The sequence below is a fragment of the Hyaena hyaena genome, unplaced genomic scaffold, assembly GCF_003009895.1.
Source record: "Hyaena hyaena isolate Hyena2069 unplaced genomic scaffold, ASM300989v1 scaffold_681, whole genome shotgun sequence".
Lineage (NCBI taxonomy): Eukaryota > Metazoa > Chordata > Mammalia > Carnivora > Hyaenidae > Hyaena > Hyaena hyaena.
In genome coordinates this window covers 345,404-369,142 of record NW_024081307.1, presented here as the reverse complement: position 1 = coordinate 369,142, position 23,739 = coordinate 345,404, and the positions used below count along the sequence as shown (strand labels likewise).

General features: G+C 40.7%; 1 protein-coding gene across 2 annotated transcripts in view; it reads left to right on the top strand.

The window, feature by feature from the left end:
* The window catches only part of GPM6A (glycoprotein M6A), a 374,663-nt gene that overhangs the window by 194,612 nt on the left and 156,312 nt on the right, over nucleotides 1-23,739 (top strand). Inside the window, exon 1 of one of the 2 annotated variants that reach the window (XM_039217222.1) lies at nucleotides 18,616-19,197. The exons of the other annotated variant lie outside the window; for it this stretch is intronic. Coding sequence (XP_039073153.1) covers nucleotides 19,161-19,197 — 37 coding nt within the window. The 5' untranslated portion in view covers nucleotides 18,616-19,160. Of the gene's footprint in view, nucleotides 1-18,615; nucleotides 19,198-23,739 lie in introns of those variants that run through there. 2 annotated transcript variants of the gene reach the window in all.

Below are 23,739 nucleotides of genomic sequence, written 5' to 3'. Positions count from 1 at the left end.
ATGGGGTCGGAGATAGAAGGAAACCACTATTTGCTGAGTGCCAGTCATGACTGCACCAAGATTTGTGCTGAATGTGCTTGATTTTATAAGACCCCTAATGAATAGATTTTCTTTCACTTAGCTTACAAATGAAGAAGCAGAAGCATAAAGAGGTCAGGGAAGATGCACAGATCAGACAGAGTCGCCGTCGGAAACTGATGGCTAAACCCAGGCTGCTTCCCGTACCTCAAGCGGACCTCACTGAGGCTGGAGGACGGCCAGAAGGCTTCTACCTGAGGACAAATAATCCAGCTGTTTGTTCCTTAAGCCTGTTGAATAAAGAGCTAATTGGTTTGCATCCTTTATAGCCTACTTCACAGAAGTCGTTCAGTGTTATGATTAAAAGCACAGGCTTAAGAACCCGACTGCCTGTTTTCTAATTCCAGCTTTGCCATTTACTGGCTGTTCCCTGGAGCAAGTGACTTGTTCTTTCCCTCCCTCTGTTTCCACATCTGTAAAATGGGGGCAATAACAGTGTGTGCCTTGTGAGGTTATTTTGAAGATTAGTGAGTAAAAGTATGGACAAAAAATGCAAGAACTGGGGTGCCTGGGTAGCTTCCTTGGCTAAGTGTCCCAACTCTTTTTTTTAATGTTTATTTGCTGATTTTTGAGAGAGAATGAGACTGAGTGAGGGGTAGAGAAAGAGGGAGAGAGAGAATGCCAAGCAGGCTTCACTCCATCAGTGCAAGGCCTGATGTGGGGCTCAAACCCACAAACTGTGAGATCATGAACTGAACCAAAAGCCAGAGTAGCCAGAGTTGGATGCTTAACTGGCTGAACCACCCAGGCACCCCAAGGATCCAACTCTTGATTTCCGCTGACGTCATGATCTCATGGTTCATGAGATGGAGCCCCACTGACAGCACGGAGCCTGCTTGAAATTCTCTCTCCCCATTTCTGCTCCTCCTCCACTCACATGCTCTCTTTCAGAATAGATAAATAAGCATTAAAAAAAAGTAAGAACTCTGGTGAGCATATAGTGAACCCTGAACAAACGTTTCGATACTGTGGTTCTGAACTGTCTGAAGTGGATATAATGGGCTTCTATCCATTTCCATTCTCCACGGTACTATCGTGGATCGTATTTTTCATACAGTATGATTTACTTCTACCCGTGTAATGATACTGGTGGTTATAATTCCATCATTTTGTATAGCATTTTATGTCTTTCAAACAGCTTTTTCATTCACGTTCATCTGGAGCCTTCTCTCCCCTCATCTGCCAAATGGCTTTAATTAATGAAGGCTGTGATGTTGATTCGGACGGTGAGGTGGTGTGTCAAGATGGCATATCAAAGACTCATCTCAATACCTCGCTAAGTCAGCAAGGCAGGTATTAATAAACTCACTTTGTGTTTCAGAAAACGGAGGAAGAACATCTTTGCTTAAGATCCTATAATGGGCTAGGGTGCCTCTTCGCCCACAACGAGTGCCTAATGCTTGTTAATAAAGAAGCAAGTCACCACTGGAACTTGCTCTCGAAAGACTAGATGTCTTCCTGGCTTATTACACTGCCTGGTTGGACTTCCAAGGACATGGTGGTTATAACAGGAGTTCATTATTAGGAGACCCAGTAAGCTCTGGTTTTGGACAATGAGAAATTTTTGTTGTTGACTTACACAGATTTTTACATTTCACTACACACCTTGAATTTTGCTACAGTTTTCGGTTTTTTTACAGGTCACTATTTACCTCCTTTAGTGAATGTAATCAAAAATCAAGGCACTGTTGGGGCGCCTGAGTGGCTCAGTCAGTTAAGCGTCCGACTTCGGCTCAGGTCATGATCTCACGGTTTGTGGGTTCGAGCCCCGCACCGGGCTCTGTGCTGACAGCCAGCTCAGAGCCTGGAGCCTGCTTCAGATTCTGTGACTCCCTCTCTCTGATCCTCCCCTGCTCATGCTGCCTCTCTCTCTCTCTCTCAAAAATAAATAAAACATTTAAAAAAATTAAAAAAAAAAAGTCAAGGGACTGTTGAAACCACAATATTAACAACTTGGAAATGCTGAATGCCCATCCTGGGTTGGGCTCTGTGCTTACAGCTCAGAGCCTGGAGCCTGCTTCAGATTCTTTGTCTCCCCCTCTCTGTGCCCCTCCCTGACTTGCACTCTGTCTCTCTCGCTCTCAAAAATAAATAAAAGCATTAAAAAAACAGTGTTTTATAACAGAAGGTGTGATAGCTTTGGCATCAAACAGACTCATGTCTTAGTGCTGATCCTAGTGCAGGACACACACACGGAAAAAGAATGGGTTTGTGTGTTAGGTGATATTTTAGACTGTTCTAAGTCTCAAGTACAGATTAATGAATGGCAAATGGTTTTTGAGATTGAATGCAGCAAGCTTCCTTTTTTAATGTTTATTTTTGAGAGAAAGAGAAAGACAGAGACAGAACAAGAGTGTGAGAGGAGCAGAGAGAGGGAGACACAGAATCCAAAGCAGGCTGCAGGCTCTGAGCTGTCAGCACAGAGCCCGAGGTGAGGCTCGAACACATGAACCATGAGATGATGACCGGAGCTGAAGTCGGAGGCTTAACCCACTGAGCCAGTCAGGCACCCCAGCAAGCTTCTTTTTTTAAAAACTGCAACTCTGATTTTAATTTGGCCTCAAAATGTTCTGGTTTGAAATGTTATGTTGTACCACATCAAAGCAATTACAAAAGACCCAATTTGTACAGAAAACATAATATTTATGGCCACTACTGATTGCTCAAGCATCTCCTTAATTGTTTTTCTTCCCATGAAATATAATAATAAAATTCTGTTGATGAGCATTTGACACTGGATATATTTAGATAATACATTTATTATGATGGCTGTGAATGCAGTTCAAAGCCACATAAGGAGGGCCTGAGCACTCTTTAGTAGATTACTGTGATTTCTTTTCGTCCTTGTATATAGCAGAACCTAGTAGTATCTTTTTAAATATTTATTCATTTAGTTAGCCTCTTACCTCCCTCTTCTAGAGTATAGATACCGTGACAGCAAGGGCCTAGTGCATGTTTCCAATGAACTTGCCCTAGAAGTTAGATTTGTATCTGGAAGAAGGTAAGCACTCAATATATAGCTGGGGAATTAATGAATAAAAGGCTATCCCTGGGAAAATTTCCTTGGACATGCTTTTTTTAAATTGAGTTTTTATTATGAGTTTCAGATATATAGCATAGTGATTCCATAAGTCTGTATGTTATGCTAAGCTCACCACAAGTGTGCTATCATCTGTCACCATACAACACCATTACAGTACCATTGACTGCATCCCCTGTGCTGAACCTTTCATCCCCATGACTTATTCATTCCTCTCTCTCCCCTTCACCCGTTTTACCCAACCCCACACACCTCCCCCTTCTGGCAACCCCCAGTTTTTTCTCTGTATTTTGGGGTCTGTTTCTGTTTTTGTGTGTTTGGTTAGTTTTGATTTTTAGATTCCACCTATAAGTGAAATCATATAGTATTTGTTTTTGTCTGTCTGACTTAGCGTGATACCCCCAGGTCCATCCGTGTTGTTGTAAATGTCAAGATCTCATCCTCACACATATTCCATTGTGTGTGTGTGTGTGTGTGTGTGTGTGTGTGTGTGTGTGCGCGCGCGCGTGTATACCTCTTCTTTATCCATTCACCTATGGATGGACACTTGGGTTACTTCTGTATCTTGGCTGGAGTTAATAATCCTGTAATAACCATATATTTGCATATATGTGCCTATGTCTTTTCAAATTAGCATCTTTGTTTTCTTTGTGTAAAGACCTAGTCCTAGTCCTAAAATTACTGGATCATATGGTATTTTGAGGACATCTCCTATTTATTGGCATCTTCTATACTGGTGTCCTACTCATTTAGCTATAAATATTATGATTGTTAAACAAGGACTTTTTTTAAATATAGTTTATTGTCAAGTTAGTTTCCATATAACACCCAGTGCTCATCCCCACAAGTGCCCTCCTCCACGCCCATCACCCCCCTTCCCCTCTCCCCCACCCCATCAGCCCTCAGTTTGTCCTCAGTATTAAGAGTCTCTTACAGTTTGCCTCCCTCCCTCTCCTTAACTTTATTTACCCCTTCCCCTCCCCCATAGTCTTCTGTTTGACAAATGAGTAAAAACATATGGTATCTGTCCTTCTCTGCCTGACTTATTTCACTTAGCATAACACCCTCAAGTTCCATCCACGTTGCTATAAATGACCAGGTTTCATTCTTTCTCATTGCCATGTAGTATTCCATTGTATAGATAAACCACATTTTCTTTTTTTTAATAGTTCATTGTCAAGTTGGTTTCCACATAACGCCCAGTGCTCATCCCCACAAGTGCCCTCCTCCATGCCCATCACCCCCCTTCCCTCCCCCCAACACCCATCAGTCCTCAATTTGTTCTCAGCATTCAAGAGTCTCTCATGGTTTGCCTCCCTCCTTCTCCCCAACCATAGCTCCCACTTCTTCTCCCCCACGGTCCTCTGTTAAGTTCCTCCTAATCCTCCTATATGTGCAAACATATGGTATTTGTCCTTCTCTACCTGACGTATTTCGCTCAGCACAACACCCTCAAGGTCCATCCATGTTGCTACATGTGGCCAGATTTCACTCTTTCTCATTGCCATGTAGTATTCCATGGTATAGATAAACCACATCTTCTTTATCCATTTGTCAGTTGATGGACATTTGGGATCTTTCCATGATTTGGCTGTTGTTGAAAGTGCTGAATATTGAAGTACATGTGCTCCTATGCATCAGCACTCCTGTAACAAGGACAACTTTAATATGTATTTTTGTTATCACGTATTTGCAGGAATTCATTAGTATTTCTTGTTTACTTTTGTTTATTAAGTCATGTAATGTAATGGAAACAATGAGATTTTGAAAGACTTTATATTCAAATTTTGCTTTGTCACAGCTGTGGAACTTGTGCAAATGATTTGCTTCTCCGAGTCTCAGTGTTATGACCTGTAAAATGGAAATACCGCCATTCTCAGATTCTAAATTACCAGTAAGATACAAAATGTGTCTAGCATACAATGGGTGCCACACAAATATCTGTTCAGTGTTACTGAATAAGAAGAGGCAAACACGGAAATAGGAAGACTGGGCCCTTCAACCTACGTCTGTCCTCAGCCTCACTTCACGAACGGTGAGGGAGAAACAGTGCAGCCTTCGATGACATGCAGGGGAAATGTCTGTGTAGAAATATTAAAAATGAAAAAATGTCTGATACTTGACAAATGTGAGTTGGAGACCAATGATATGGAAATTCAGGCAGTGGGATGGAGAGAGGAGATAAATTAGTTCTTCCAGAGTATTTGCAATATAAATCCTAAAAGCGGTCTGCATTTTATCTAGGACAAGGGCAGCAGGGTGTTTGCTGGGGACTTGAGCATACTGCTGACAAACGTAAGGAATGGTTGCAACTTGATAGATTGCGTGATTGCCGCACAGCTGGACGGAAGCCACGTTGTGCTCTCCAGGGCTGCTTTGAACCTAACAGGAAGGGAACCTAGAGTAAAGGAGCTTTTAGGACGTAAGGTATTTTCATTGTTTGAGAGCTTAAGTGTGTTGATCTAACCAGAGCCATGGGATGGACCCAAGTAGACCATTCGTCATTGCCAGTAGAACTTTCTTGGGACGGTGTTTTTTGGTTGTTTCTGGTACATGCAGAATGACAGCATATTTGTATTCTTTTAACTAATAGAAAATAGATCACAGGCAGAGACCTCTTGCTCAAGACTGACAAACCCCCAAAATACTGGCACACATAAAGGAACAATGCATAAACTCACTCACGTATCTCTCTTAGAAAAAAGGAAGTGCATTTCATCTCCCTAGCTCCTTGGAAGAAGCCTACTACTTCCTGCTTTTGAGTTATAAGTTCAAGTACATTGGTAGAGAGCATGCTGAAGATTGAGAAAAGTTGTCAATCTATGAGTCGTTTCCTTTTATGAGATAAGAATTTTTAGGTTACCTAAGATGATCTCTGGAAATGTAAGAGTAGACTTTCATATATTTTTTCATCCATAAAAGGACTTGCAATCTAATGTGTAAGCAGAAAGACCAAGATGCTTATTATAAAGCTGAGAAGACTTGAATCTTATTTTTCCTCATCATTTCTCTATGTACCATGTTGTGTAATCAGCTTTTTCAGAGGATTTTTCCTATCGTCTCTGTCTGCCGGAACACTCAAAGCACAATTTAAAATCAGGATTTCAGAACTCAGAACTTAATACAAGCTGCAGCTTTGCAGACATTGTGTTTGTCTCTCTTCCTTTCTTGCTCTGTGTCTCACTCTCTGTTGTTATTTATTGATTTTTACAAGCTTGTCATTAGTAATATCCGGCGTGGCAAGTAACGTTAGGCTTACCTGCAATTTCTAAGTTGTTGAACTTTGGTTCAAATAAATAGAGGAAGAATCCATCCTTCAGTGGAGGCATAACCTATTCAGTGTCCTTACTGTAACAGTGAGACTTGACCCAAAGATGAAGAAATGCTAACAGGAAGTGTCCTGTGACACTTTTTGTGAGGGATGAATTTACGCTTAGACCCAAATTCGAATTCCAGTGCCTTCATTCACCAGCTGTGTGACCTCGAGAAGGCCTCAGTTGTCTCCCATGAGAGAAGGGTAGCTTGCACAATAACTTGTGTGAATTATTAGTCTAGCACCTGCAGCATAGAAAGTGACAGTTAGTGGTGGCCAGCTTACATTGTTAGGGTTGTAAAACTATCCTACTTTTTGATAATTTAAAATATTATATTAAACCGCTTAAACAGGACCAAGGGTCATGCAAAGAATAAAAAAATATTATTGCAAATTCTACATTCTCATAAGCAGCAGCTTAAAAATTATTTTATTTTTTAAGTTTGTTTATTTTGAGAGAGAGAGAGTGAGCACAAGCAAGGGAGAGGCAGAGAGAGGGAGAGAGAGAGTGAATTGCAAGAGGGCTCTGCACTGACAACGCAGAGCCCGAAGGTGTGCACCTGCAAACTGTGAGATCATGACCTTGAGCCAAAATCCAAAGTCAGAATTCTTAACTGGTGAGCCACCCAAATGTCCATAGAAAGAACCAAATTTAACAATTTCAAATATATTTGTTCAGAGTTATTTCATACACGTATGTACACTTTAAAATATCTCTTACTCAGACTATTTTGTTATATAGCTGTGTCACTTATTGTGAACAACGTTTCATGTCGATAAGCATGATTCACATAATCACAAACAGCTACCTGATATTCCAATCTGGGTTTCCACCAAAAATGTTATAGCCAATTCCCTCCTGGGGGGAAAAAATGAAAGCGGTAGCACTAGCACTGTTTAGAGAAAACCAGATTGAAAAGGCAGTTCCCAATTAAAAGAAGAGCTTTCAGCCGATTAAAGGCAAAATTAAAGCAATTATATAATGTAACCAAGTGGAGTTTGTACCAAGAATGCAAACAGAGTTTAATACCTGAAAATCTACCACTACTATAAAATTCATATTTTATTTTCGGGACGGTGCCCCAGATAGTTGGTTGATGATAACTTGTATAAACTGGGGCTGTTCTGGGTGCCACCAAAGTGTCACGGACAGAGAAGAGGAGGCAGGAAGCATAGGGAGCTGAAGTGGTGATGGGGGAGAATGGTGAGGATGCTGGGTGTCTGGCCAGGTGACCAGTGGCCGCCGGGCAGGGCTTAGTGCATTGGAGGAATAATTGAATCGGACAACCTCCGTGAGCCCGTACACATTGCTGTGGCTGATGGAAGGGCACAACAGTGCCTCTCAATGTGCTGATCGCCCAGGTCAGGAGCCTGTGCTGCGTGTGGGCGAGTCTCTGTCCACGGTGCGCGAGCGCGTGCGTGTTTTCAGGTTGTGCGGCAGAGTGGCTTTTGTCGGGGTCCCCTCATTTTCCTTAATCTCTGGGTACTGCTCTATTATATTTTTAACGTTTATTTATTTGGGAGAGGGAGAGAGACAGAGCGTGAGCAGGGAAGGGGCAGAGACAGAGGGAGACACAGAATCCAAAACGGGCTCCAGGCTCTGAGCTGTCAGCACAGAGGCCAACATGGAGCTCGAACCCACAAACTGTGGTATCATGACCTGAGCCAAAATCAGACCCTCAGCTGACTGAGCCACCCAGGTGTCCCTACTCTGTTTTTGTTTGTTTGTTTGTTTGTTTTTAGACCACTGCTCTGTGGCCTCAGACACAGGCTTCCACCCCACATGTCATACAGTGTCATAGTGAAGAGCTTCTGGAAACAGAAAGCCCTTGGCTTGAATCTCTTGTCACTTAAGAGCTGGTGATTTGTGTTTCCTCATCTACAAAATGGGAAATGATAATAATATTACCCACCTCTGAAGATTGTTGTGTCACATGAATTACAACATTAGTTAATATCATGCCTGTCTCCAGGTTAATCCTTAATGAATGTAGTTACCAATTGCTATTATATATATTTGTATAGTTATAAATTATGTATGTAAAGCTTTTTTTATTGGAGTACATTTTTCTCCAATAGAGAAAAAATTGACCTAACAACATGGGTTGAAAATCTGGCTATTGAGATATTGATACAATGCTTTAATATATTAATGGAAATATTAATATATAATAATTATATATATAATATATCTACGTTTAAGTTTATTTACTTTTGAGAGAGAGAGAGAGCGAGCACAAGCAGGGAAGGTGCATAGAGACAGGGAGACACATAATGCAAAGCAGGCTCCAGGATCTGAGCTGTTAGCATAGAGCTCAATGCGGGGCTTGAACGCATGTACCATGAGATCACGACCTGAGCCAAAGTTGGACACTCAACCGACTGGTAACCACCCAGGTACCCCAACAATGGAATATATTAATGGAGATAATATATATACTCATACTCGTAGAGATTGTTAAAGATTGTTAAAGATTGTTAAAAGTAAATATAATTTATGATAAATAAGCCTCAGCAATGTGGGATCAAGGGAATCTGTATTTAGGCAGGAAAACATATCTACCCAAACCTACTGCAAACAACCTACAATGGTGACAGAGTAGAATCACTCCTTTTTAATTCTCTGGTTCAATTCAGCATTGCGTTCATGCTCTTAGAATGCACAGGAAGTTAGAAGGAATACCTAAAAATATAAAGATTGGAAAGATATAATCAAATCTGCTTTAATTCAAAGATGTTAACAGTTGCATAGAAACTTCATCTATACACTATTAGAACTATAGCAGAGGTTAGCAAATTTGCTTCTTCTAGGATTAGACTGAAAACTGTGTTCCTTTACCTCAGTCAAAGAGATATGGGAAGTGTTATGTTAAAAAAATTTTTCGGGGCACCTGGGTGGCTTAGTCGGTTAAGCGTCCGACTTTCGCTTAGGTCATGATCTCGCAGTTCGTGGGTTCGAGCCCCGCGTCTGGCTCTGTGCTGACTGCCAGTTCAGAGCCTGGAGCCTGTTTCTGTCTGTGACTCCCTCTCTCTCTGACCCTCCCCTGCTCACGCCGTCTCTCTCTCTCTCCTAGAAATAAATTTAAAAAAAAAAAAAAAATTTTTTTTTCTTTGTAAAAGAAACCAGAATACCTAGAAATAAAAATGATCAAGTGTTTGTAAAACTTCTAGAGAGAACATTATTTATTTATTTATTTACTTATTTATATATTTATGTTTATTTATTTACTTTGAGAGAGACAGTGTGCAAACGGGGGAGGGGCAGAGAGAGAGGGGGAGTGAGAATCCCAAGCAGGTTCCTTACTGTCAGCGGCAGAGCCTGATGCATGGCCCAGGCTTACAAACCGTGAGATCATACCTGGGCCAAAACAAAGAGTAGGACATTTAAGCTACTGAGCCACCCCAGCGCCTCCTTAGGAAGAACGTTTTAGGGGCGCCTGGGTGGCTCAGTCAGTTAATGTCTGGCTTAATCTCAGGTCATGATCTCAAGGTTGGTGGGTTCGAGCCCCATGTCCGGCTCTGTGCTGACAGCTCAGAGCCTGGAGCCTGCTTCAGATTCTGTGTCTCCCTCTTTCTCTCTCCCCCTCCCCTGCTTGCACTCTGTCTCTCTCTCTCAAAAACAAACAAACATTAAAATATTTTTTTTTTAAAGGAAGAACATTTTTAAAAGTTCTCAAAATACATGAAAGAGGTCCTGGATAAATGGACAGAGAGTGCGTGTTCATGGCAGCTGATCCAATGTTGTAAAGATGCTACTTGTGTCTCATTAAATTTATGAAGTTACCTTAAGTTTGAGAAATCTAAGTTATTTTCCCCTGTGGTACTATTTGAAAGCTGATTTTTTTACTTTTTAAAAAATGTTTTATTTATTTCTGAGGAGGGAGGGTGCAGCATGAGCAGGGGACTGTCAGAGAGAGAGGGAGACACAGAATCGGAAGTTCCAGGCTCTGAGCTGTCAGCACAGAGCCTGACGTGGGGCTCGAACCCACGAACTGTGAGATCATGACCTGAGCCGAAGTCGGACGCTTAACTGACTGAGCCACCCAGGCGCCCCTGAAAGCTGATTTTAAAATGTATATGGGTGACTAAGGCTTTACTAAGACGGTTTTGAAAAGAATGACCAAAGTTTGAGGACTTGTTCTTCTGAATAAAAGTTATTGTAAAGCTGGTGTGTAATTAAGGAAATGTATTATTGACACAGTTGACACAGGAGTGGGTTCACAGATGAATGACACTGAACAGAGGGTATTCAGAAGTAGTCATATATAATACAGGCATATATACTATATATGTAACATATAGTGACATATTTTATATATATGTATATATATAGTATATGATAGGGAAGCTTTTATATACATGCACACAAAGACATAAGAATAATATTCATTTTCATATTTTCTGTAGTAGTTTAGAAATTGTAAATCAATATTAAATTTTTAATGGAAGTTTAGATCTATAAATGTCATCAGAAGATTAAGGAAAGCAGGGCGCCTGGGTGGCTTAGTCGGTTAAGCGTCCGACTTTTGCTTTGGTCATGATCTCGCGGTTCGTGGGTTCGAGCCCCGCGTTGGGCTCTGTGCTGACTGCCAGCTCAGAGCCTGGAGCCTGTTTCAGTCTGTGACTCCCTGTCTCTCTGACCCTCCCCTGCTCACGCTGTCTCTCTCTCTCTCTCCTAGAAATAAATAAAAAATATTTAAAAAAAAGAAGATTAAGGAAAAAGATGGGGAAAGATACATACAATAAAATATCATTTATAATAAAACCAAAACCTGCAAAGCATTATTAAATAGTGACTGTGTGTGTGTGTGTGTATGTGTGTGTGTGTGTGTGTGTGTGTGTGTATAATTTATATACATCCATATAAAATTATGAGGACAGCATACAGGAATAGAAACACCCTGATACTGATTGGGGGGTAACAGGACTGAGTCGTAGGATTGGGGAGAATGTAAAGGGTAGAATACAGTTAACAAAGGGATACCTGGGTGCCTGGATGCCTGGGTGGCTCAGTCGGTTAAGTGTCTGACTCTTGATTTTGGCTCAGGTCGTGAACTCATGGTTCATGGGTTCGAGCCCTGCATGGGGCTCCATGCTGACAGCACAGAACCTGCTTGGAATGGTCTCTCTCTATCTCTCCCTCTCTCTCTCTGTCTCTGCCTCTCTCTCAAATAAATAAACATTTTTTAAAAAAAAGGATATGGCAGTCTTTACAATATTTTATTTTATATGTTGATTGGTAGATATACAGGTGTTTATTGTTTATGTATAATGTTATATCTGAAATAGGACTTTGTGACAAGAGCCTTAGCTCATATAAAATGCCATGGGGTCTACTACTTACGTAAGTGTAGGCAGATACAGCGGCAGTTGAAGAATGCTCTTTGGGGTCAGAATGCCTACCTTTGAATCCTACTCGACCACCCTGTTATTCTATACAAAGAACTGAACTCTCTGTGCCTATTTCCTTGTCTATAAAAATGGGGATAAAAATAGTAACTCCCTGAGAAGGTTATTTTAAGGTTAAGTGAGGTAAAATTTAATGTTTTAGAATAGTACCCACCCATGCTAAGGGCTGAGTATAACTTTAGTGTTTATTGCTATTGTTGCTTCTATAGTATGTTCCAGCTACTTGGTAATTGTGTCTGTCTTTGGGGGAAGCTGTGAGGTCTGGGTGAGGGGCAGCCACCTCGTCCACCGGGCCCACCGCTTCTGCTACATTGTAGCCATTGATCGATACAGGTTGAGTGTATGATGGAGCTGTAGAATGGATTCTTGAGTGAGCTCAGTTTAAGTAGCATTTCTGAGGAAATAAAGAATCAACTTGGGCCATTTTTTATTATCTCCTTCTGAGTTGGTAGCAACATTTGGATTTTGAGCTGCTAAGCACAGGCCACTGGCTGGTTACACCATTGCTTTTTGGAAGCAGGCTTTGCCCACACCCCCCTCCCCACCAGGCCCAGCACGGCTCCTGCCTATTTCAGGGAGCACATAATTTCCAAGAGGGTTTCGGTATTCTCTGGTTTGCTAGCATTTTGAAGAGAGACAAAAACTATTTAGAAGTTTTAAAGTTTTTATCAGCTTTTTGGTTTACAAAAAATACTTATAAAACATAATTCCTACTTATTTTGAAAGGGCAAATTTGTTCTCAGAAGTGTCACTCTTGGAATTTTACTGTCTCCCCTTACCATAATCAGTGTTTACGACAGTATCGCCTTCCCTAAGTAAAGGAAACGTGGCACGTGATTAATAATTTCCCAGGTGGCACCTGTGGTCAGTGGGTTAAGCATCTAGCTCTTGATTTTGGCTCAGGTCATGATCTCAGGGTTCTGATTTTGAGATCAAGTCTCATGTTGGGCTCCACACTCAGTGTGGAGCCTTCAGATTCTTTCTTTCTCTCTTTCTCAAAAAAAAATTAATTTCCAGTTGCCTTTTTGTTTTACTGTTTGCATTTCGAAATATCTCTTTATTGTTCTGCCATCAGCTCTTCAGGGATGGCATTTGTTAGACATGAATATAACATGTATGTCCTGGAATTATTGTAAATGGTGTTCATACTTTGAAACGCTTTGTGGAAGCTGCTAAATGTAATAGAAAGTATATTTTAAGCCATGGAATTTACCGATTCATTCATTACTATCATTTCATGTACTCATTCATGCGTTCAGCAAATATCTATGGAAAGCTTGCTATGTGTTTGTCTTATGGGAGGTGTGTTGAGTCTCTGATCTCATTGAGCTCGTGGGCTGCAGGCCAGTTGGGAAAATAAAGGTAAAATGCAAACTGTAGGGGCCTAATTGTGCAATGGCCTGGGTTGTCAGTGATCCAGGAGGCCTGTTTTCTGGGTGAGGGAAGTTTTGTCAGGGCCACAGTTCATTTAAACTAAGATCTGATAAGTGAGTAGATCTAGCTAAGGGTGGAGGGAAAAGTGTTTTAGGCAGAAGGAACAACATTTATAAATAGGTTGGGGAAATGAGGAGGAGATAACTGAGTTAGGAATAGCTGGGCTTGAGAACCAGGCTCGGCTCTCTCATGCCTCCTGTCTCCAGCCAAACTAAGTAGGTTGAACTTTGTCCTACAAAACTGGCAAACCATTGAGCAGTTGTGACCAAGGCCATGACATTGTCATGAAAGCAGGCTTGGCTAACTCTGAAAATACAGTAAGAATAGATTCAAGAGGAAAGAGCTTGAAAGAACTAAAGGTAATTTCTTGGGGTGAATAATAATGGCTTCCCACCTTCTCCCTTTTTAAAAAAAATTTTATTTATTTTTTAAATATTTTTTATTTATTTCTAGGAGACAGAGTGAGAGACAGTGTGAGCAGGGGAGGGTCAGAGAGAGAGGGAGACACAGACTCTGAAATAGGCTCCAGGCTCTGAGCTGGCAGTTAGCACAGAGCCTGACGCGGGGCTCGAACCCACGAGCCGCGAGATCATGACCTAAGCAAAAGTCAGATGCTTAACTGACTAAGCCACCCAGGCGCCCCTTTAAAAAATTTTTAAATGTTTTTATCTATTTCTGAGAGAGAGACAGCATGAGCAGTGGAGGGGCAGAGAGAGAGGGAGATACAGAATCCGAAGTCGGGCTCCAGGCTCTGAGCTGGCCGACGCGGGGCTGGAACCCACGAACTGAGAGATCGTGACCTGAGCCGAAGTCAGGCGCTTAACTGACTGAGCCCCCCAGGCACACCCCACCTTCTCCCTTTTAAGACTCCAGTCTTCTAGGGCACAGGACTGGCCTCTGGGCTGTCTCTCTGCCTCTTCAGTAACTCTAGGGACCAAGACTCTGGACTGGATTTCCAGCACTAAATGCCCTGGGGACAAGATGCCCCATAAACACTAAAAGACGATTCCTGCCCCTGTAGCCAGATGTTAGTCCGTCACAGGTAACCAGAAGACTACCCCTCTTTTGAGCTTTTGGGTATTCAGTTTCAACTGTTGAGAAAACATTTTTATTCTCCCTTATACCACCCTTCTCTTGTCCCTGGAGAATATCAGGGTATCAGGTCAGATCAGCCTACACCTTCGAGGAAAGCAAGAAACCTTTCTCAACCATCAAAACTAAATAATAGGCTAGGTGTCCTTGCTGTAAACTCATGTAGCAACCTGTGCTTTTTAAAAATTTTTTTTAACATTTATTCATTCTTGAGAGACAGAGACAGAACATGAGTGGGGAAGGAGCACATAGAGAGGGATGCATAGAATCCGAAGCAGGCCCCAGGCTCTGAGCTGTCAGCATAGAGCCCGAAGCAGGATTCAAACCCACAAACGGCAAGATCATGACCCGAGCCCAAGTCAGGCGCTTAACCGACTGAGCCCCCCAGGCGCCCACAATGTATGCTTTTTTATCCTTGTTAGGTATCACTGTCATACGGTGTTGTGAACATCATTAAGGTGAGGTTTTTTGTTAGTATTTCTTGCCTGCAAGAAGTTGTTGTGTATATAAGAATTCTAAATAAACATTTGTACAATTAAATAATGAAAGGGAATAGGAATAATGATACTTCATTATATGGGTGTAGCAGGACCCGTATGACCACGGTCATGCTGTGAATTGACTGCATTCTACAATTATAGACCTCCAAACAATGTTACGCTACTCTTACAGTACATTTAACACACTTAAGTGTTTGTGGTGGTTTTATTTTCTTTAAGAAGATTTTGTGCAACCCGTTTCTGACTTAGAGCTTAAAGCAACTCTAGTAAAATGTTTTATTTATTTTTTGAAAGCATGCAAGTAGGGGAAGTGCTGAGAGAGGGGGACAGAGGATCAGAGACAGGCTCTGTGCTGACAGCAGAGAGCCCGATATCTGGTACCTCCAGAACCGTGAGGTCATGACCTGAGCTGATGCGGCCGCTCGACCGACTGAGCCACCCAGGTGCCCCCCAGATTTATTCTTTTTTTTTTTTTTTGAAATGTAGGAAGAAACCAGCTAAGACATTTCCTTTTCAGGATAATGTTGGACCTGTGTCTGAAACATTTGAAGAAAACAAGCAGAATCTGAACAGCAGTCTTGTCTATACCATACTTGGTTCATGTTTTCACGTGTCTTTTTTGTTATCTGACTCAAAGACCTTAAACATTTTTGTCCATTTCTTAAAGTTGATCCTGTATTTGGAACCATTAACTTGTTCTTTAAACTTAATCTTAATTTTGTTTACTTGACTGTACAGAGTCATCACAGAGATGACTAAATTATATCCTAGAAAAATATGTAGATATTTTCTTGGTTTATAAAATAAAATGTTGATAAAGATAAGATGAGGTGTTAAAGGAAAACACAGCTCCAAATTAAAGAATTAAGAGAAATGAGAAAGACAAATAGTTTTCGGTTTAGTGACAAATGCACCTTTAGCTTCTGCAGGAAAAATGTAATAAACATTATAAATATTTGAAAGAGAAATCATATTTCACATTAACTATCATATTTTCAAACTGCCTAGTAAACTCATACCACGTATTTTAAATAAATGACCACAAGAGTGGGGTAAATTCAATGTGCTGTAACGGAACAAAATTAGATTGGGGCCTCTCACCATTTCAGCTTCTAGATCTTAAAAGAAATCTAAAAGAAACAGTGTTGTAAGTTCCTAAGGGTCATGTAGCAGATTTTACGGTTCATATAGTTTATCTACAATAAAATGGCAATCATTTCTTTTTTCTAACTAGTGTTCAGATACTTGATCCAAATATTTTTAATTCCAATGAGATCAAAATTTTATTTTTTATCACTGATTTTGAGAGAGAGAAAGAAAGAATGAGTGGGACAGGGGCAGAGAGAGAGACAGAGAGACAGAGAGAGAGAGAGAGAGAGAGAGAGAGAATCCCAAGCAGGCTCAGAGCTATCAGCACACAGCTTAACTTGAGGCTCGATCCCATGAACCGTGAGATCACGACCTGAGCCAAAATCAAGAACCGGATGTTTGACTGAGCCACTAAGGTGCCCTGAGATAAAATTTTAAAAGACAATTTTAAAAACAACAAGTCCTCCCAGCAAGTCACCTGCCCTCAAATAGGGAGAAAAGGAAATAGGGAAATCCATGTTTACTGGGGACTGAGTTTCCATTGGGGGAAATGAGAATATTCTGGAGATGCATGGTGGCGATGGCTGCAGAAAATGTGACGGTACTTAATACCATTGCACTGTGCACTTAAATGTGATTAAAATGGTATATTTTGTGTTACATACATTTTACCACAATAAAAAAGCTAATCTTTGTTCCCTGACAGGTGATTGCCATAAGGAAGCTGTGGGCGGGGGGCAGGGGTGTGCACACGTGCATTGTTCTGCTCCTAAGAATCCGTTTAGCCTGGATTTGGGGTGCTTCTTCGTATATTTAAGAAATCAGAATAAGTTGCAAGTGTCCTCTTTTAACAATTTGAGTGTGAAAAAGTCCATTTTGGAGAAAAAGTTGATCATTGGAAGGAATTTGTTCATCTTCCACAAATCTTCCAGTAGGGAGAGTCTAGGTGCTTTTCTGTTCATCTTGCCCAATGAACATTTTTTTTCTTTCCCTCTCATTTCTTCTCTTTCCTTCCTACGTGTGCTGGAAAAGGAAGCCATGCACTGAAAGCTGAGGTTTGAAGATGGAGGCACTCATCATGGATCAGTGTAGGTAGGAGAAGCGTCCTCTAGGGTCAGAGCGCTGGACGAGGAATCGCTGACGTGGGTCCTAAGACTTCCTTGGTCCCCGAGTCTCCTTGAATCTCAGCTTTTGTCCCACATGTATTAGAAAAATAATACTCTCCCTGTTTGTTTTACAAATGGGTTAATGCGCGTGAATGTGTTTTGTAGATTGGAAGGTGCTCTAGAAATGTTAAGTGGCATTATTATTTCTACTGTTATTACTACTAATGATTTCTCACTGAAGACTCCTGTGGTATGAAATGAGGCAAGAATGTAAATGAGGAATGAGGCTCCAGTCTGTTGTGAGTCTATGCCAGGCCATGTCAGCCCAGGGAGAAGTTGGAGCAGAGATGTTGCTATGATTTAGCTCCTTGATTTCCCTCATGGTTTCTTCCTTTCAATCTGTGCCCTGAGCAAGCAGCTCGTTCACAAACCCCTTGAATACAGATTGAAATATATTCAGAAGAGATAGGGTTTTTTAAATTAATTTGAGTTACATTTACCTGTGGGTTAAATCCATTTGAATAGAGAAAATAAATAACAGATGACTGTGGAAGGAAGAAGTCTAAAGACTTTTTGATAAGAAATCATGAGAACTACAGTGGGGTGTTGTACAAGATTTGTCTTGCCTCCAAATAGTTGCTTTTGTAATGATTTCAAAAGAGGCGTGTAACATGTTACTGACCCACTTTAAAAATGTATGTGAAATCCAGGCTGTAACGCAAGAAACTTCAAATGTGGAAAATTGGGATGTAAATTAGTTTTCATGAAAGGTAAGGAATTAGGGTGTGTGTGGGGTGTGTGTGTGTGTGTGTGTGTGTGTGTCCATGTCCTGGCTTATTTGGACATGGAGACAGGGACAGGGACTCTCCCCGCCTGTATACTCAATACACGAGCAAGGCTTTCTGCCCCCTTGCAAGAGAAACTGTTTATTTTCTCACTGTACCTTTTGTTAAGTACTGAGACTCTGGGCTTGTGCCCTGTCACTCAGTGGGCTGAAGTACAAATGCTAATTTATTGACAGACTGCAGGGCTATGATTTGCATTCTAAATCAGACTGCAGATTCCCATTATAAATTGTTTATCCCGCTGTTCCTTATCTAGAATCTGTTCCTTCTTTCATTATCCCACCCATTCCCCAATAATGACCCTCGAAACCGTTCCCTTTCAAGAGATTCCCATTTAAAATCAGCCGTTTTCGTGGGCTAAAATTGTAACAATAAATTACAAAGACATCAATAGATGCTTTTTCAAACACGTCAGTGTTTTTCTCCCATTCCCTTGAGAATCGCAAAGCACTGAAGGAAAATAATTGCTTAAAACACATCATTCAGGCTTAAAGGTTTATACTCATTCTTTTGAAAACCGTAGTTTGGTACCTTTTTAAATCTCAAAGGTGTGAGCTTACAGAACCTCTGTTAATAATAACCTCTTACAGATACACCCTGAGATGGTATGATTGCATCCTTTCTTGCCACTTTTAAATCAAATTAACTGGATGCCCCGAGAGGAGAGCCGAGGAAAGGCATTTTTGCATTTTCGCGAGCTATCTGACTGGTGAGAAGGAGGCTGCAGCATAAAGAAGCGGCAGAAATCGGGCTTTCCCACTCTGGTGGCAGAGAGGGGGAATCATGGGTTGGTGGTCTGCCTCATGTTAGGAGGACACCCCTCCATCTGTTCACAGCTCAGCCTCTTTCCAATTTAAAGCCCAGCTTTCCATACAAACCTCAATTCCTTCTCCCCATTTTAAATGCAAAGCGAGGCTTGTGAATCACAGAGTCTCTGCTCCTGGGATTCAGACCAAATTTCCCCCCAAAATTCTCAGGCTGTTTGCTTGAATACCTGCTTACAGTGTGGCTCACAATGGGCAGCTTTGAGAAGAAAAATTGATAATCTTCACGGAAGAGTAATTTGAATGAAATTACACTTGACAGCCTGTCTCCAAGCAAACAAGAGGCGCGAGGGAGCCTTTGCTAAGCTCCCAGGACTTGCCCGAGCCGCTGCTGTGGGGCTTCCCAGGAAAAAAAATCACCAGTTTTTCCAGCATCTAATTGAGCTTTTGATTAATTCCGTGTACCAGATTCTACTGAAGAAAGGTAGCCATGGAAGAGAATATGGAAGAGGGACAGACACAAAAAGGTACTGTGCTAAAAAGAGTTTGTTTGTAACTAAGTAATTATTTTGCAGTTTCCTTGTTTGCTTTAGACATTTGCCAGTAGGGCTAATGAATGTTTCTCTTTTGGAAGGCATTTGTGTGTGTGTGTGTGCGTGTGTGTGTGTGTGTCCCCCTTTTAGTCTGTTCCTCACTTGTAGTAATGTCTGGCTTGAATGTTGTCATTATTTGCACATCTTTCAGATCTCAGTGTCCAGATGCATTGTCGAAATTGGTGCTAAGAGCGTTGCGGTATTGTTGTGAACTCTTCCTTAGCCCAGTCTTTGTTAACCTTCCTTTATTTCACGTTTTCACGCCTGTCCAGCTGGGTCAAGGGACTCCTGGTGTGAGCCACAGACGCAGTATTAGGACCTAGTGGTCGCTAAAAATCTGATGATGTAACCATTATCGATACCTTTGAATGGATAGAACAAAGACTAAGCATCAATTTATTCTCTTTTGGTTCATGCATCTTCCTAAACAATATTTTTTTTCTTTGCGTGGCTGCAGTTTAGTTTTAATGTAGATGGAGCAGAGGTTCATAAATTTTCCCAGTGAATAGTGATGGTAAGGTTTTCCTTTCTATGGAGTTGACCATAATCCACTTCCGAGTAATAAATGTCCCGGGAATTTTCTGATGCGATTTTTAAACCGGTCTAGGTATATCTGGATATATAAGTGAAATCGTCATTTTTATAGGTTAACAATGGCCAAATATTGACAGTTTCAAATGATTCAGACACTCGTGTGTGTGTGTGTGTGTGTGTGTGTGTGTGTGTGTGTGTGCGCGCGCGCAGCAACCGGTAGCTTTGGAGGGAAGTATAGCTCCATCTCAGGATGGGCAGCCTTTTCTCTCATGTCTGTTCTCAGGCTTATGTAATGTTGAACAAAATGCTCTTGTGTTCTCAGGATGGGAACAGTGACACAGGTAATACACATAAAGGTGATATTTAAGAGTAGGACTCACAAGACGTAACTCTCAAATTTGATTTGAATGTATGTACGTGCATTATTTTAGAAAACCATGTTTTACATGATAAAATGGATAGTTTGGAAGCACAGTATAGTTTTTCATTATTTTGAACCATTCAGCTTTGCTGAGCCATCAGACACACACGCACACTCACACACTCACACTCAAACATTCACATATATATAATCAGAGACTGTTGACATTACATATATAAAGGTTTTATATAAACAAGAGGAAGGTGATAGATAAGCTAATGTCCAAATTTTAGTCATGAGCACACTTGTTAAGGATACTCTGTAAAGAAACACAGTAATCTACATAGGTGTCATGTGATCTGTTTCTTAAATAAATTTTAAAAAAACGCTCAGCTGCCTTTATCGTATGAACAAATAGCTTAAGTGTTCCTTGGTGATTTGAAATGGTAAATTTTCATGGTAATGTTCACCTTTAAAAGGTATCTCAATTGGCTATTTTACTTTAGGGATAAACTTTCTTATTTTAGCATTTTTATAGCGTGTAGGGGGATTGCTTCTTGGCCAGTTAATTTGTTTAAGGAAAAATAAACTGATAATTTTCAGATAGAGAAGAGATCGTCGTTACACTAAATAAAACCTTGGGCTAAATCACGGATCGTGGTAACAGGTTGAGTACGTCTGGGCAAGCCTTGGTAGATAGAGGAACCAAGAAAAATGATGTCATTAGTTATGATGTTTTTCCCAGGTGACACTGAAAATCTCTCCTTCCGGGAGGTAGAACATCAGGGACGTGATGAGGAAACAAACATCCTGTTAAAGTGGGGTTTTTTCCTTTATCATAAAGATGTGCATATTTAAATCAGGAACGGTAGTGGAAAATCATCTTTTAAAAATGAAAATAAGTCGTGTGAGGGTCTATAAGGATATAAAGATATATAAATAAAATATCCATAATTAAGCTTTTTTATTAAGAAAAAAGAATGAACTCTCTTCATTCCTTTTTCTGTTGCTCTCAACTATGTCTCTGACACCTTTCCTCTGTAAGTTTGTTTTTAGAAAGTTATATCTGAATATAAATGCTCTCTGTATATGTGCAGGGGTCCAGGAACAATGTGCAATTTGAGACGATCTAAGTTGGAACGCTGCTTGACAAGCAGATTAATCATAAGAGATGTTTCAAGAGTTGAGGTGGACAGATTTAGTGATCCGTCTATTTTAAAGGAGAGCCACCCTTTGCATTAACTCTCATCCTGTTTTTCTTAAATTGCGTAGAATTTTCTTAAACAATAATTCCCATATCACAGAATTCTCTTCGATTTGAAAGATGGTTCTTACAATTTCAATCTATTTTTCCCTGTTAAACAAAGTAGATGGACTCCAATTCATATCAGTATTGGCCCATGTCGGCTTCCAAATTCAACTACAATATGAAATGGAAGCCATTGGTTCCATAAACACATCTGAAAAAATAATATAGTTGATGCTCTAAGACTCAAAAAGCTCTTCCATAAGAAATGTGTTTTTCTTTATGAGATCTCCCTTCCCTACTTAATCTGCAAAAGGCAATTGAACGCAGTCCTAATATTTACCCTAATTTAACCATATATGTTCAGCCTGGAAGAGAGAGCATAATTTAAAAGTGTGGGTGAACTCCCCAGTCATTCTGCTCAATGCCTTGATGTGAAACTGAAATGGGGTCATTAATTTGTTGCTGCATCCGTTTCTGCCACTGTTCCAGAAGGTGAGTATCTCATCGTACTGAGTGGGAAACTAGTGCTTTAGGAAACATGTCTTTTTTGGTTTGTTTTTGTTTTGTTTTGTTTTGTTTGTAAAATATGCCCTCTAAGTGAAAGCCAGATATTTTATCTTGGGTTCAACCAAAATAACAGTGTTCTGGTATTGGAGAAGAAAGAGAAAATGGAAAGAAGCTGTTTTGAACTGGGCCCTTAGGTACAGCCATAATAAACCTAGCAGCCCTGTTGTCAAAAGATACATGGTCAAATCATGGCAACAATGGTTTCCGTTACCATAGAGGGATTGAACAAAGTGCATGAAGAGATTTTTTCACAGATTTAAAAGGTATATGCTTATGATTTCTAGACATGCAGTTATATCTGGAACACTTTGCTCAATCCTATGGGAAAACACATAAATGATTTAAGTGTGTCTGATCATTAGTGACTTAGTGAATGTGTGTCCCAGTGGCCAGATGAGTGGGTGACCATTACTTTATAGACAAGCGCAGTGAACAAGCTCCTGAATGAGGAGGAGGCCAAAGCTGATGAATTCATGATTAGAAGAAGTGATGACATTATACGGACATAAAAAGAAAATAGCAACAAACAGGCTATCGAGTTGGAATCTTCATATATTGGCTCAACAGCTCCAAGTAGCCAAAAATTGATTGATTGAACTTCTGAACATGAACATCAGATGAAACAGAGCTTCAAAATTCCATGCAGTATACCAGAAATGTTTGATCGACTCCAAAGAGAATGGCTACGGCATTACTCAGCATGTTTTTCTAGTATAATTAGCAGCAGTAGATGAATCTCTGTGTCAACTTCTTGAGCTCAATGAAGGCAATGGCAGCCTATGCTCCAGGCTCCTGCCTCTCCTCAAAGGAATCAGTTCTTGGTGACCTTTGAGGAGTACGTCACAAAAGGAAGTAGAAGTTCAAACTGCTGTGACAAGGCATGGTTTTGTCAGCTGAACACCGATCACATGACTCTTGTTTAATGGCCAACATTCTTCTTTAGCCAAACACACGTGTCTCAGGTCAGCATATCCTTAATCTATTAAAACCAAAAAGAACATCTGGATGAAAGGGCAGTACACAGGTTTATTTTTTTCTCTTTCAGTCTTAATGTTTGTGTCATAATTAAGATTGTACAATTTTATTTGACATGTCTGCTCATAATTTTACATAATACATTTCGACATAGACTTACTTTCAGGAAGTCTATGCACAAAAGCGTGTATAAGATATTTATAGGCTGACTGATGTTCTTCTCGAAAAATTTTTTGAGTAGGGTTAGTTTTTCCTTGAGGGATGACTTTGCAGCCTAACCCTTCTTTAGGCAGACATCATCCTTGAAGAAAAGACACCGTGTAGCAAGTGAAAAGGGAGGTAGCTTTGGCTCTGTGACTAAAGAGGATATTGGGCAACTTAAATTGCCCAGTGATTTCAGTGCCAGATAGTGGCCTAAGGACTTTACATAAATTAACTCATTGACTCTTCACAATGACCTTAAGTGGTACTAATATTGAGGAAACTAAAAATCAGATAGGTTAATTAACTCGACCAAAGTCACAAAGTAGCAAGGAGTAGAGCCAGTCAAACTGAGACCATGCCCTGCGCTGTGCTAGATGTCAGTAATGGCCTTTCTGCCACACCCTTTTTTAAGTGCTCAGATTCAACCACACACTTCTACTACACTAGTGAGCTGTGCTCTATAATGTATGGCCATGTTCATTATCACCCACTGTGGGCTTTTTGGCTAGACGTGGACAGCTTTGCAAGGGCAACCAATCCCTAGGTGAGCCAGCAGTGACGTGTGAGTCCTGATTCCAGAAAGATG